This window comes from Podarcis melisellensis (genome assembly GCF_964234715.1).
Source record: "Podarcis melisellensis genome assembly, chromosome: 2".
NCBI lineage: Eukaryota > Metazoa > Chordata > Lepidosauria > Squamata > Lacertidae > Podarcis > Podarcis melisellensis.
This window is the reverse complement of record NC_138529.1, coordinates 26,959,960-26,975,274: the sequence shown is the minus strand read 5'-3', so window position 1 is coordinate 26,975,274 and position 15,315 is coordinate 26,959,960. Positions and strand designations below refer to the sequence as shown.

At 45.1% G+C, this 15,315-nt stretch overlaps 1 protein-coding gene across 11 annotated transcripts in view; it reads right to left on the bottom strand.

The window, feature by feature from the left end:
* The window catches only part of LOC309363391 (dynein axonemal intermediate chain 2-like), a 75,860-nt gene that overhangs the window by 56,700 nt on the left and 3,845 nt on the right, over positions 1-15,315 (bottom strand). For all 11 annotated transcript variants that reach the window (XM_081899704.1, XM_081899695.1, XM_081899696.1 and 8 more), the window contains 7 exons: positions 14,100-14,261; positions 13,831-13,952; positions 12,317-12,459; positions 11,767-11,880; positions 6,640-6,779; positions 3,918-4,040; positions 870-1,093 (listed from right to left, as the gene is read on the bottom strand). In XM_081899704.1, coding sequence (XP_081755830.1) covers positions 870-1,093; positions 3,918-4,040; positions 6,640-6,779; positions 11,767-11,880; positions 12,317-12,459; positions 13,831-13,952; positions 14,100-14,261 — 1,028 coding nt within the window. The remainder of the gene's footprint in view (positions 1-869; positions 1,094-3,917; positions 4,041-6,639; positions 6,780-11,766; positions 11,881-12,316; positions 12,460-13,830; positions 13,953-14,099; positions 14,262-15,315) is intronic.

Sequence of the window (15,315 nt, the reverse complement as noted above, 5' to 3'; positions counted from 1 at the left end):
CGTTGGCGAGAATCACGCTCTAAGTTGCACACAGAGGAGCACTGACGTGACATTCTGTTTCAGTGTGCTTTCAACCAATTAATTGCTTAAAGCATGCCGCCTCCCCAAACCACAAAACAAGCATAAGGTGTAACAGCTATCCAAGGTGGAAAGGATGAAGACAAACACAAAGGGTTGTTTAGATTGCTACGTTGACATGGACTTCATAGAATCACGAACTGTAGAGATTGAAGAAACCCTGAGGATCATCTAGAGAGGGCCTTTTTGGTAGTGGCACCCACCCTGTGGAACACTCTCCCATCAGAAGTCAACGAGATGAGCAACTATACAACCTTTAAAAGACATCTTCAGGCAGCCCTGTTTAGGGAAGCTTTTTAATGTGTAATGTTTTTTTATGTGGCTGGGGCAACCCAAATAATAAAATGGTACAAATAATAAAATGATGACAATCCAGTCCAGTGTTTCCCAAACTACGGGTCTCCAGCTTTTTTGGGTACTACAGTTCCCATCATCCCTGACCACTGGTCCTGCTAGCTAAGGATGATGGGAGTTGTAGTCCAAAACAGCTGGAGCCCCAAGTCTGCAAAACACTGATCTAGTCCAACCTCCTGCAATGAAAAGGAATATGCAGCTGTCCTATACGGGGATCGAACCTGCAACCTTGGCATTATCAGCACCACGCTCCAACCAACTGAGCTAAGACTTTGTTGGTAGGCATGCCAGAAATTGACCTTGGAGCACCCTCAAGGTGAAAAAGTTGTGGCCGCATTGTAACCCCTGACAGCACCAAGGCACCCACTGTTATGGCCAGCTGACATGTATGCAATTTTGAAAACAACAAGATATGGGCAACACAATGTGTTACCTACTTAGTCCACATGATGGACGATTCTCTGCTCTCTTCTGACCAAATGCGTGCAGTCCAATCCCCAACGGTCAAAAAGTTCTTGGGGTAGAAAGGATTCCTCGACAGGGCATAGATTGGGCCGTGGTGCCCACTGAACGTGCAGACAATCTTCTCAGCAGCAGTCTTGGCTTTGCGGTTACAGGAAATCACAATCCCTTGCTCTGTTCCCACCATGAACTTGGTTGGCTATGGAAACACAATGGAACGCTATTGTTACGCTTCAGCGTGGTGGGTTCTCTTTTCCTGGACCAAAGAGCAGAGCTCACGAAAGGACTCATGTGGAGTAGAAAGGCAAGTGATGGTGGATTGGTTATTTTTTTATAAATATTGCTGCAAAGTTTGAGGAGACAAGAGCAACGAAGCCCAAAAATGGAACTCAGCACGTACAATATTCACTGGAAGGAGAGACAGAGAGAGGTTGGCCGCCAAAGGATGGACAAGTGGAATCTGTAGATACCGTATTTTTCGCTCTATAACACGCACCTGGCCATAAAACGCACATAGTTTTTAGAGGAGGAAAACAAGAAAAAAAATATTCTAAATGAAACAGTGGATGTATGATTTTTGTGGTTCAGACCAGTGGCGTAGCGTGGGGGCTGCAGGGGGGGCCGGCCACACCGGGTGCAACATCTGGGGGTTAGGGTGCGCAAATCCCCGGGTTAGGGGGCGCAATCCACGGGTTAGGGGGCACAAATTACTTGCCTTGCCCCGGGTGCTGACAACCCACGCTACGCCACTGGGTTCAGACATGTGATCTGACGGCGTGTTTGGGGTAGCCGTTGGGCTGAGCAACGGAAGAACCTGCTGTCAAAAGCCCAAACAGACACTGACCTCAGCTTAGCTGGCTGCTGAGAGCTCTCAAAAACCCAGATTTTATGGGAACTTAGACTATGGGACCTCTTCCACCCAATTACCTTGTGACCCTGGCCTTGAAGCCTTAATGGGAGACAGCTATATGTAAGCACATTCTTTCTGAGGTTCTAACCCATTCCTAGGGACGCGGGTGGCGCTGTGGGTTAAACCACAGAGCCTAGGACTTGCTGATCAGAAGGTCAGCGGTTCGAATCCCTGCGACGGGGTGAGCTCCCGTTGCTCGGTCAATGCTCCTGCCAACCTAGCAGTTCGAAAGCACGTCAAAGTGCAAGTAGATAAATAGGTGCAAGTAGATAAATAGGTACCACTCCGGCGGGAAGGTAAACGGCATTTCCGTGCGCTGCTCTGGTTCGCCAGAAGCGGCTTAGTCATGCTGGCCACATGACCCGGAAGCTGTACGCTGGCTCCCTCAGCCAATAAAGTGAGGTGAGCGCCACAACCCTAGAGTTGGCCACGACTGGACCTAATGGTCAGGGGTCCCTTTACCTTTAACCCATTCCTATAAACTAGTCTTAAAGGGGTGATATCACCACACCTGGCCTAAGGATGTCCCATGTCTTGGTCTCATAACTTGACAACAACAACAACAACAAATTATTATCTATACGTCTGACTGGGTTGCCCCAGCCACTCTGCGCTGCTTCTGACAAATTAAAAGATAAGACCACACACCACAGAAAACCACAGAAAAAGGCAGTCCCTCCACTTTCAGAGTGTAGAGTACAATTCACTAGCTGGCGGGGGAGAAAAATACCTTCGCAATGACAACATTAAATATTATGTTCTTTAGACTTTGTGGACTTGTGTGTGTGTCTCTCTCCCCGCCCCCCGCACAACTTTCAAAGTTAGGCTCGTAGGCTTGCTGGGATGTGTGATGCACAATTTAGCTTCCCTGCTGGTTCTCAGAAAACCTGCAGCCTCAGTGATTAGGGGCTTGCTTGGCCACCTAACAAAGAGATAAAGATGCTTATTGAGATTCAGCTCCTGCTGGCTGCAGAGATTAGATCCCTTCGCAAGCGGCAGCCGATTCCCACACCCCCAATCTCAGAAGCGGCCATTTCAGAGCGAGAAGATTTAACAACAATGTTAGTCAATGTGTTCCTCACCCCCCACCCCCAACATGGAGGTGAGCCATATTTTAAAAGTTGCACAGTTCCTCAGTAAATGCTGGTTGTTCTTACCCACTTGCTAGCTTATCCAGAAATAACAATGGATACCTCAGACTTTATACCAAGACTGAAAAGAAGGAAGTTGGGTGTTTTGGGAACATAGATGCCATAGACCAAGTCAGACCACTGGCCGGTCCATCTAGCTCGCCTTCCATCGCTGCTCCCCTTACATGTTATACATGTTATATCCTCAAAAGTCCAGTTTGTTCCCTTGTACCTCTCCAATAAGGGATGTGGGTGGCGCTGTGGTCTAAACCACTGAGCCTCTTGGGCTTGTCGATCAGAAGGTCGGCAGTTCGAATCGCCATGACGGGATGAGCCCGTTGCTCAGTCCCAGCTCCTGCCAACCTAGCAATTTAAAAGCACGCCAAAAAGTGCAAGTAGATAAATAGGTATCACTCTGGTGGGAAGGTAAACAGTGTTTCCGTGCACTGCTCTGGTTTCGGTGTTCCGTTGCACCTGAAGCGGCATAGTCATGCTGGCCACATGACCCGGAAAAACTGCGGACAAACGCCGGCTCCCTCGGCCTGTAAAGCAAGATGAGCGCCGCAACCCCAGAGTCGTCTGCAACTGGACTTAACTGTCAGGGGTCCTTTACCTTTTTTACCTCTCCAATGCCTAGTCAATTTTCTGCAAAAGAAAATGCCAGTGTGCAGGCTGTGTACTATAAAATATATATATAAATGATGCCCTCTCCTGTGCTCCTGGTGCACTCAGAATGTCCTGGTTTTAAAATGTGTTTCTCTAGGCACATCTCTATTGCCATTTCACTCTTAAGCTTTTTCCCGGATACTTTTTTTAAAAAAAATTCTCATGTGTTTTCTCTCTTTTAGTCCCCTCCCCACATAGTATCACTTAGGAACTAAAGACAGGGTTTTAGTGGCACCCAAAAACTAAAAGGTGGGGAAAGAAGACGAAAGCCTTTTCTAGAACTCAGATACACAGGCGAGAATTCAGAGCAGACTCACCATTGTTGGCTCAAATTCCAGGGCAATGGCTCCTAAAGCATTTTCCAAGATCCCTTTCCTACTGATGTCCATCACTAGTGTTTCAGTTGGTTCAGCTAGTTTACGAATGTCCCACCACAGGACCTGGAAAAAAGAAATGCCATTACTGATGCTTTTTGAGGGGGGGGGGCACATTATGGGTGGGTTCAGATGGCTAATTTACAACTCGCTGAAATGGTGGGAATTTCATTAGATGAAAGGTTTCTGCCACACTATCAGTAAACTTGATGGTCTGTTTGCTGATCCTTATACAACCCAAACAGCACCATCCACACACAAGAGGGGTGCTATCAGCATGCTTGGGAGAACCCCAAAGGAAGTTACCCTCCCCCAAAATATATACACACAACACAGTGAAGACTGCAAATGATCACTGCCCATGGAATGAGTTGGGGAAAACAATGGAAAACCATGGGGAATGGAATGGAGTATCTGAGAAAACATGGCTGGCACCTTGTTAAGGAACTCTCCATGCTGCAACACTGTTTTGCACATCTTACTAGCTGATTTTAAGAGACGAGAAACCATCTAACGACAGCTTCAGGTGAGCAGGCTATTGCTAATTTTAACTATCATGTGGCCAACATAGTCATCTGAATCGGCTCCCATCATGAACTGCAACAGCATAGTACTGAAGAACCTTCTATGCTCATTCCATCTACAGGCTCTGTTTCCCCACTAGGGATTGTTTCCAAGCGAAGCAGAATGTGACCAAGTATGTACGCTCTTTCCTAGCGCTCTAGACACCAGCCTTTCACCCCCAATATCCACACCCTTGGGCCTTCAGCGTTGCTGCTTGTCAACTTGTTCACCGAATCTTCGGTCTGGAGGGCTGGAAGTGGCACACTAATCCCTTAATTGAATCCTTTGTGCAGAGCCCAGGACTTGCTGTACCCGAAACATTCCTATCAGATTAGTTCAAATCATTCAGATTATTCTGTGCTGTGAAAGCAGAGAACAAGAGCAAAGAAAGGCGCCCAAGGGGCATCACAGACAGAAGTCATCCAGATGGCTCCAGGAAGCAAGCTGTGTTGGATACTTAGGAGGGAAGGAAGAAGAGAAAAAGGAACTCAAAGTTCCTGAACCATCAGGTCTGCAAGGAATTCACCTGCCAACCTAGAAGATTGTCATCAGGATGAGGTGGATTCTATTCCCAGAGCCTCTCCAAGATAAAAGTTTTTATCAGCTGGACAGCACATTCCCCCCCCACACACCCTATGGCCTCCTCCATTGGTGGTAATCAGCGGTGGTTCATAAAGGCAACTCCCCCCTCCAATTTAGAGGACAAGAATCTTTTTTATTATACTAGCTGAAGCTCCCTGTGAAATTCAGTTGAAATTATTCTACAACCCCCCCACCCCGCTTCAAAGGTCCAACTCTATGTTCTATCCACAGGAGCCAACTCCCAGGGGCAGAGGGGCCTTTGCCCCCCCCTAAAATATTTGAGGGGGCCGCCCCTTCCCAAGTTGATGGGCATTGCCATTCAAAGGGTGTGTGTGTGCCGTGTCATGTGATTATGTGGGGCAGGACTTACCTGCCCCCTCCCCAATATTTTACTCAAGTTGGCTTCCCTGGTTCTATGGCATCTGAGAGTTTTAGACTTTCATTAGTTCATGGGTAGGCAAACTAAGGCCCAGGGGCTGGATCCAGCCCAATCGCCTTCTAAATCCAGCCAGCAGATGGTCCGGGAATCAGTGTATTTTGACATGAGTAGGATGTGTCCTTTTATTTAAAATGCATCTCTGGGTTATTTGTGGGGCATAGGAATTTGTTCATTCCCCCCCCCCTATAGTCCAGCCCCCCACAAGGTCTGAGGGACAGTGGACCGGCCCCCTGCTGAAAAAGTTTGCTGACCCCTGCTTAGAAACAACCCAATGACTCCTCTCCCCTTTCTTCTCCTTCCTGAACAGTGTAGAATTCTCATAGCACCAAGAAGAAGAAGAAGAAGAAGAAGAAGAAGAAGAAGAAGAAGAAGAAGAAGAAGAGTAGTAGTAGTAGTAGTTTGGATTTGATATCCCGCTTTATCACTACCCGAAGGAGTCTCAAAGCGGCTAACATTCTCCTTTCCCTTCCTCCCCCACAACAAGCACTCTGTGAGGTGAGTGGGGCTGAGAGACTTCAGAGAAGTGTGACTGGCCCAAGGTCACCCAGCAGCTGCATGTGGAGGAGCGGAGATGCGAACCCGGTTCCCCAGGTTACGAGACTACCGCTCTTAACCACTACACCGCACTGGCTCTCTTCTTACTCTTCTCACAAGCCCTTCTTACTTTTTTCTGTCTACTTCTGAATACTGCTATAGCGCTCCCAGCTACAGATCTTTCCATGAGCGTCCATTGCTCTATGGCTGAATGATTATTTGACGGGCACTGACCCAGAAGCCATACTGGCTGCTCTTCAGAGATACACACCATCAGCTAGATTCACCATCTAGGATACAAGGACCGCCTGCATTCAGTGCTGTGGCTTAGCTAATAAATGCAGTCGATCGTTTGAACCAGCCAAGGGTACAGAAGCAGCGAGAAGCTCAAGTCATTTTTTAAAAACAACAGAGCCTAGAGCAAAGCTGCAGGAGCACGAAGACGTCTCTAGTTCCTCCGTAGGTCTGGTGCAGCTACTGCACCACCTTTCCTGAGTAAAGGCTATCTGTTCCTTTGGTTAGCAAACTGCAGTATCTGTCTTTTACCTGCCCATCAGTGGAGCCAGAGAAGCAATCGGTCCCAGTCTTTGACTGCAGCCAGATAGCATTATACACAGGATCCCGGTGGCTAAGCTCGACTGTGGTCAGTTCCACTGGCAGGCCTCCTTTTCGAGTGTCCCAGTAAGCTGAGGGGCAGTGAAAACAGGAATTGTGGGTCGCTTGAAAAATGCTCAGGTCCTCCTTCCACAAACAAGGTTAATAGCATATTTTGGCTATAGCTTGAAGTTGTTCAACAAGCCTCAAGGTCCTTGGTTATGGTTAGCTCAGTTGGTGGAAGATGAGTCTCTTAATCTCAGGATCATGGCTTTGAACCCCACATCGGGCAAAAGATTCCTGCATTTCAGGGCGTTGGACTAGATGGCCCTCGTGGTCCCTTCCAGCTCTACAATTCTATGGTAATCGGGAAACCGCTCCAAAAAGTTAATCCAGCTTCTTTTCGCCACCCACACTGTTCCAGTCTACAGCTCGTCCTCAAAATAAACTTATTTTATTCTGAATGAATCTCCCCAATTATTAGATTTCAGGAATGTATATTGAGCAATTCTTTAAAAATCAAGTATATATCATAGCTTTGCAGCATTTGCATTTAGTTTTCAGGCCCAGAAATGGAAGAGCCAATGTAAATACCATACTCTAGTGATGTGAGGTGAGAATATTCTCTGGAGAATATTCTCCACAAACTGTCAATTCTAATGTAATGTAATGTAAATTCTAATGTAAGAACTAGTTTTACAACCTACATTTAAAAAATCCAGTAAATAATAAGTCAAGCTGTGATATTGCCAGTGTAAGTAATGAATAATGATCTTTTTTTTTTTAATCCAGTTACATTACTGGGCGTTGTGTCATTCACCATTGGCAGTTCTGAAATGTGAGCTACAGAAAATATTTTTATTTATTTTTTAGTTTTAAAAATGCTATTCATTTAATCTGATGAACATTTGAACATTTGAATTTGTATGTATTTCTACTATATGTAATAGCCTTTTTTCTATTTTGGTGTGACCTTATTCTTAGCAAATCTATACCCTTGGCCAAATCTATACCCTTGGCCACACAGTGTGATTTTTTTTTTTACACCACCTTTCCTGAGTAAAGGCTACAGAAAGTAGCCTTAATGCTTTATACACTTAAAATACATAGGCCTATACAATTATGTGTAACAGCATGTGAGGTGGCCTTCATTTAAACAGTTGACATTTCTTGATTTTTATTTAGTGCCAGTAACCGGTTTTTGCAGTGCTATTCAATGGTACAAGGTGCCATTTACCGGAGACTGACATACTGAAATATATTATCATATAATGATAATATATTTAATCATATAATGATAATATATTTAATGTTAATGGCTTCTTTGCATATAGTTTTGTTTATCAAGCTGTGTTTTATATCATTTTCAATGCATTAAAATGAATATTCTCCTATTTTAAATGAAAGTTCTCTAATATTCTCATTAATCGAGAATATTCTCCAAAAGATTATTCTCGAGAATTTACATCACTATACTGGGCTAACACAGAAAATTAATGATTGCCACAAAGTGCCCTATGTCTTCAGCCAAATGTACCCCAAAATGATACAGGAGGTGCTTGTTATTTGGACTGGAAACCCCCCCCCCAATAAATCGTATGTGGTCTGTGGCAGAAGCAAAAATTCACCAGATGTCTCTGGCGTGTGCTTTAACCCTTAGACCTAATTCAAAACTGCTTTATTATCAGAGGCTTCTTTTAAAGCTTCTCCTTTTTAAAGCACACAGATGGGCTGGATTTTTGCAGACGCAGCAGGGAATTGCTTTTGCTGTCTATGGTTCAGTTATAATTAAGCCATTGGAGGTGACAGAGTGTGTTTCACGGGGCCATTACTGCCTGCCTCAGGAGGCCTGTGAAGGACAAAGTGAAATCAACTCCCTCTTCCATCACCTATGAAGTGCTTAATAATGTCCCTGTAATAGAGACCCTGTCAGATCTGATTGCTGATGAAAATGGCAAAAGAAACATAAAAGGGAGTATAATTAACTCAAAGGGCACATGTGAATGAAAAAGGCAATACGATCATAAATGGACCTGGCAAACCTGTGCGTGGTGGAACTCTGAAAACCATGGCAGACAATCGTTCTTGTTAAATCAAACAGGGACAATTAGGAATAACGGGGTCGTGAGCTCCTTGCAGCAGCTATGTCGTGTACCAATCTGAACAGGATCCCCAGGGCAGCCTTGTTGATGGAAATGTGACACACATCCACACAGCACCCTGGTGAAGCCAGCCAAAAGACAGGCTGGGGTGTGCAAAGCCGGAAAACACCCTATTTGGTAAGGGTTAGCCTTAGCAGAAAATGGTAAGACTATTTCCTGGGGGGAGGAGGGCTGGGCGATATCTGGTTTACAACATCACGATATATCACAATGTCTGGAATAAGAACAGAGCTGGTTTTCAACTTTGTGATATATCACCAGCTGAACATTGCGATATACAGTCATACCTCAGATTCCAACCGCTTCAGGTTGCGTTTTTTCAGGTTGTGGACCGCCAAAACCTGGAAGTACCGGAACAGGTTACTTCTGGGTTTCGGCGGTCATGCATGCGCAAAAGCGCTAAATTTCACTTTGCACATGCACAGAAGCACCAAATCGCAGCACGCATGTGCACAGACGCGGGTTGCGAACGTGCATCCTGCACGGATCACATGCACAACCCGAGCGTCCACTGTACTCAGTGCCGGATTTACGTATAAGCTAAACAAGCTATAGCTTAGGGCCCCACTCTCTTGGGGGGGCCCAAAGAGGAATAGATTATGAGTTGTTGTAAATTGTGTTATTGCCAAATGCCGAAGTATTTGCATTACTAAGTTTGTTATGAATAAAAAATCATTTTAAGTTAGAGCTTAATAATTACTTCACTATTAATATACTTCTTCTTAATTGTATTTCACTATTAATATACTTCTTAATTGTATTTCAGTTCAGCAATTACTTGGATAAAATACATATTTTGTTATGTTCAAATGGCTTTAGATACCTATTAGATCCATAAATTACCACATAGCATATATTCAACACAAAAAACAGTGACAATTTGCTGTTGACAAAGGACAGCTGGACATATAAAGGGCCCCATTACCTTCAGTAGCTTAGGGCCTCATCAAACCTAAATCCGGCCCTGGATATACTGATCTATCATGACATCTGAAATAAGGATGGAGCTATATAGAGGAACTGGCTGGCTTCACGGTTTTCCCCACATTGTGATTTTTGCATAACACACACATACAATTCACAATATACTGCCCAGTCAAAAATTATGAAACCACTATCATGATATGGACTTGAAACCAGTTTTGGATAATTTATCACCTAGTCCTAACAAGCATCATGATCTGCAATATATTGCTCAGTCAACAATTATGAAACCGCTATCACAATATGGAGTTGAAACCAGTTTTAGGCGATATATCGATATATTACCCAGCCGTAGTGGGGAGCAAGAGCCCTAAATTGTATTTGTGGGAAACACAGGAAAATAAAGAATGCTCTGAGTCTTCTCCCCCAGTTTCCTGTGTCCAACAGTGGTGGTACTTGATGGTACATGGAAGAAGGGCATGGGAGAGAACTGTGTGCAGTCAGAGCTTTGCTTCCTGTTTTCTTTGGAGCGGCTCCTCCTACTACTAGAAAGACATGCTGCTTTCTAGTATTAAAAAAGAAAAAGGGGAATGTGATGGGTGACGTCTTTGGCATGAGAACTTCTGCAAAGGAAGTAGGGAGGCGAAATTCCAGCTGCGCACAGCCTGTTCTTTCAAGCATGAGAGTTCACAGACTCTTCTCTGAAAACAATACACCATGTGAAAAACTCATCCTGGTCCATCTGCACAGCAGTTAGGAAGAGACAGAGCATATAGGGCAAACCCAAGGCTCTCTTTTTAAACTACAGCGGTACCTTGGGTTACATACGCTTCAGGTTACAGATTCCGCTAACCCAGAAATAGTACCTCGGGTTAAGAACTTTGCTTCAGGATGAGAACAGAAATCGTGCTATGGCGGTGTGGCGGCAGCAGGAGGCCCCATTAGCTAAAGTGGTGCTTCAGGTTAAGAACAGACCTCCAGAATGAATTAAGTACTTAACTCGAGGTACCACTGTATAGAGCAGCGATGGAAGGCGAGCTGTGGCAGGGCATTCAGGTATGCCTCTCTATGTTCAAAGCCCACATTCAAAGCAGCAGCCTGAGGACAACAATCAGGACCAGACAAAACATCTGGCAATGAGAACCTAAGGCACAGGGAATGGAAGAGAACAGGTAACTGGTAACCCAAAGTAGAACACTGGATCCCCCAGAGCCTTCTCGGTGGTGGCACCCTGCCTATGGAATGCTGTTCCTTAGAAGGCTCACCTGGGATCTTTGCTGCTATACTGTCTTTTTCATTTTTCCAGGCTTCTAAAGGACAAGTGAATTTTTCTTCGCTGTTCCGTTTTTCTTATTGTAATGTTGTTTTTGCCACGTTATTTTTATTCAGAGATGTGTAAGTTTGGAGGGCAGGATAGAAGCTGATTAAACATGTGAATAAAAATAGCTGCGTGCATTCTGCTTTCCACAATTCAAATTCTGTTCCAAGAAATGCCAAACTCTGAGTTACGCAAATCGAACACAAGCACTCTCACCATAGTTCATAACTGTGTTTTCATTCAAAGCAGTGGGTGCAAAAGTGGATCTGACCGAGCAAGCGGAATTTGAAACCTCCGCTATGGATTTCCTTTGCTCTTAAGACCAGTTATCAGTTTCCACTAACCCTGGGCCCTGAACCTGGCCTCCAATTATTTTTATTTTTGGCTTTAGATGCCTGTAGCTTTCAGATTTTTGAAAAAATAAAAAGTTCATGTACATTTTGAAAGCAGCAAATATTTTCAAAAACTGGAGTCAGTGCAACAAAAAAGATAAATATTATTTGAAAGCACGTGGTTTGCCAGCTCCCTTCCTCCATTTCCTTTTCCGGCACTATTGGCGTAAAGGCTTGCCAGTGACAATTACAGATAAAACCAAACAAGAATAGACTTCAAGGTACACAATGAGGGCCCTGAATTCCCCACTACTTTTTACCGTGTGCTAACCATTTCCCTTACCTATCTGCCCATTGTAGCATCCTCCAATCAGGATATGCGAGTCTTTTGGGTTGTACTCTAAGCACACCAAAGGTGAGGATGGCCGGATAACAAGTTCTGGTTTGTTGGGGGTTTCTTAAAAAAAGAAAGATGGGGGGGTGCGGAATTACCATACAGAAGAAAATAACTGTCAGACTTCACAATTCTAAGGTAAACGGTAAAAAAATTATGTTTTATTCCCTTATCTCTCGTCCCACTGCACCCCATGGCTACCATAAGCAACATTTCTGCTCCTGAATATGAATGAACTGGGTGCAAAGTCACCTGAAGGTGCAGGCAGTAGAAAAACTAAAGTGAGGAGCAGAACAAGGAAAGGGGAGGCAGAAATAATAGCGGGACTACCCTTTAGAGTTGGGCAAAATCCAGGTCTGCTTCCTCTATTCCGCAGAGGGCGGACATGGCAGGAGGTGCCTCCCGCAGATCCCAGCCAAGAGATGGATATGCCAGGGCTCAGGCCCAGTTTAGGGGAAATTATGCAGAAATAATAATCGCCGCCTTCCCCCCTTCTTACCAAGATCCCATATGTATGAATCATAGCTCATGTCTTTTGAACTCCGCTGGAATTCTAGGCTGGCATAAGAGACTGCCAGCTTCCGGCTTCTGTCGGGGTGCCAGGAGAGATGTGTGGCTGTTCTTTTGATTGGGTTTGGGTCCCTTTTCGATAATAAAGAAGAAGACAACAACAGCATGTCATTTGCTCATAAGCAACAGGTTGTGCCATCAAATCTCACACAGAACTAAAAATAAAAAAATATATCTCACAGACAAGTGAGTCTTATGTGCGTCTGTTATAACACTGAACATTTTGAAGAAGGTGCTGCAGAAATTCTTCACTGGGGTGGGAGTCTATTTCCAGCCCCAAACGCCCCCAGTTCAGTTGTTCCAGAAGTCATAACTATTGCCTGAATAATATATGGTTTCTCAGTTTCCTCTTCATTTAGCCTACCAAGATTTCCACCAGATGACCTGCTTCTCCAGCATCCATCCTAATTCACTTGCGCAAAGTTTGCACAGAGCTTACGCTAAAGTCTGGTCTTCATTGAGCATTTGTCCTGATTTGTTTATGGGGTGGTTATAAGACAATCCTGAAAGACCTACATTTCCAGGCACAATTCAAAGTGTTGGTGCTGAGCTTTCAAGCCCTGCAAGTGCCCTATAAACGAATCAGAGCAAATGCTCAATAAATACCAAGCACAATCTAACCTCTGCATAAACTTTGTGCAAGCAAATCAGGAAGAGTGCTCAGAAGGAGTCAAAAGAGACAGTTGTTCATCACTCTAGGCTTTTTTTTTAACTGTATAGACATGATGTCTGCCACTACATTTAGGGGGAGATGGAAGGAAAAAGTGCCGTAATAATATATCCTACCCCGCCCTGTGAAGTTAACTGAAAACAGCAGGGATATGTTCATAGACAATGCTTGGATTCAGGGACAGTCAGTGAATGGCAGCTGGGAGCATCTTGCAGACAGATAGGGAAATAATAGATAAGAAAGACCATCCAATTCTTCAAATACAGGCTGCCTGAATAATTTAGGGTTAATAACAATCAATATGGGTGGCGCTGTGGGTTAAACCACAGAGCCTAGGACTTGCCGATCAGAAGGTCGGTTGTTCGAATCCCCATGACGGGGTGAGCTCCCGTCGCTCGGTCCCAGCTCCTGCCCACCTAGCAGTTCGGAAGCATGTCAAAGTGCAACTAGATCAATAGGTACCACTCTGGCGGGAAGGTAAATGGCGTTTCTGTGCGCTGCTCTGGTTTGCCAGAAGCGGCTTAGTCATGCTGGCCGCATGACCTGGAAGCTGTACGCCGGCTCCCTCAGCCAATAAAGCGAGATGAGCGCCGCAACCCCAGAGTCGTCCACGACTGAACCTAATGGTCAGGGGTCCCTTTACCTTTACCTAACGATCAATACACCTTGTAGGACAGCAGCATCAGCAATATTTCAGTCATTACACAAAACCAAAGATCACCCTAAGCCAGATTTGAAGAGAGGACAGAGGTTTCTGGCTGCTCAAGAGCTACCTGAAGACATTGATAGTTTTTGCTGATGGAGCCTCATCCGTAACTCCCGCCAACTCCTCTTCCTCAAAGTACTCCTCGTAGATATTGATGGCATTGTTCTGCTTGATGCAGTGATCCATTTGCTACAAAAGAAGTAATGGAATCAGTCAGTGGATGGCCACAGAACAAAACTGGGGAGGTCATGCAGAAAACAAAGAAAAAGGAATAAGGAAAGCAGGTTGCGAAGCTCTGACATAGGCTGCTGAAAGGGTGAGGCCAAAGGGACTTACACTGCCCAGCTGAGTAATGACGTTGATGTAGTTCTCATCCTTCTCAACTTTCTTGCGGAAGCGAATGGTCTGTTCCATTTCCAAGGGGTTGACATCTTTAGGCCAGCCACCTTCCACATGGTTGATGCCCCGGGTTTCCATTTCAAACCTTTCTGTGTTGACCTGGTGTAAAGGAAAACCACAGCTGCCTTCAGTCTTCTCCCCCCTTTCTTTTTAAACAGCAGCAGCAGTGGCCTCAGATACAAGACCATGATTCTCAAGGGTCATACGTAAGAAATGGAGGAGGCCATAGAGGAGAACGTTTTGGCGACCAATTGGGTTGCATGTAAAGGGATAACACGAAGAACACAACCAATTGCCAAGCACATAATACCACGGATGACGTCAATCCACATTACAGAGTCCATCCAAAACTTCTGATTACCAGCATTGACAGTCTTACTACCCGTAGGCTGGTTTGCACATGAGAAACAGTTGTTTATTTTCTTCCCATATACAGAAATTGTGCACAGAAATTCCAATAAGAACCATGCTGTACAAAGATAAAGGTAAAGGGACCCCTGACCATTAGGTTGAGTCATGACCGACTCTGGGGTTGCAGCGCTCATCTCGCTTTACTGGCCGAGGGAGCCGGTGTACAGCTCCCGGGTCATGCAGCTAGCATGACTAAGCTGCTTCTGGCAAAGCAGAGCAGTGCACAGAAACACCATTTACCTTCCCACCGGAGCAGTACCTATTTATCTACTTGCACTTTGACGTGCTTTCGAACTGTTAGGTTGGCAGGAGCAGGGACCGACAATGGGAGCTCACCCTGTTGCGGGGATTCGAACCGCTGACCTTCTGATCGGCAAGTCCTAGGCTCTGTGGTTTAACCCACAGTGCCACCCGCATCCCTTGTACAAAGATACCTCCTGCATAAATGACACTTCCTTATACTGGCCACTAACTCAGCATTTTCTACTTGAGCTGGCAGCAGCTGTCCAGGGCCCCAAGCAAAGGTAATTCATATTTCTTCTGCTCCCTGAGATCCTTCAACTGGAAATGGCAGGGATGGAGCCTGGGGCCTGTGTTCATATGCCAAGTATGTGTTCTGCTACAATATTCTAGCTCCCACAGTCCTAGGCATGAAGCAGGAGTGGACTGTATATTTTGCCAAAAAACAACAACCCATCAACACTCAAAACACACCGGACTCGTTGATTTTGTTTGCCATTTC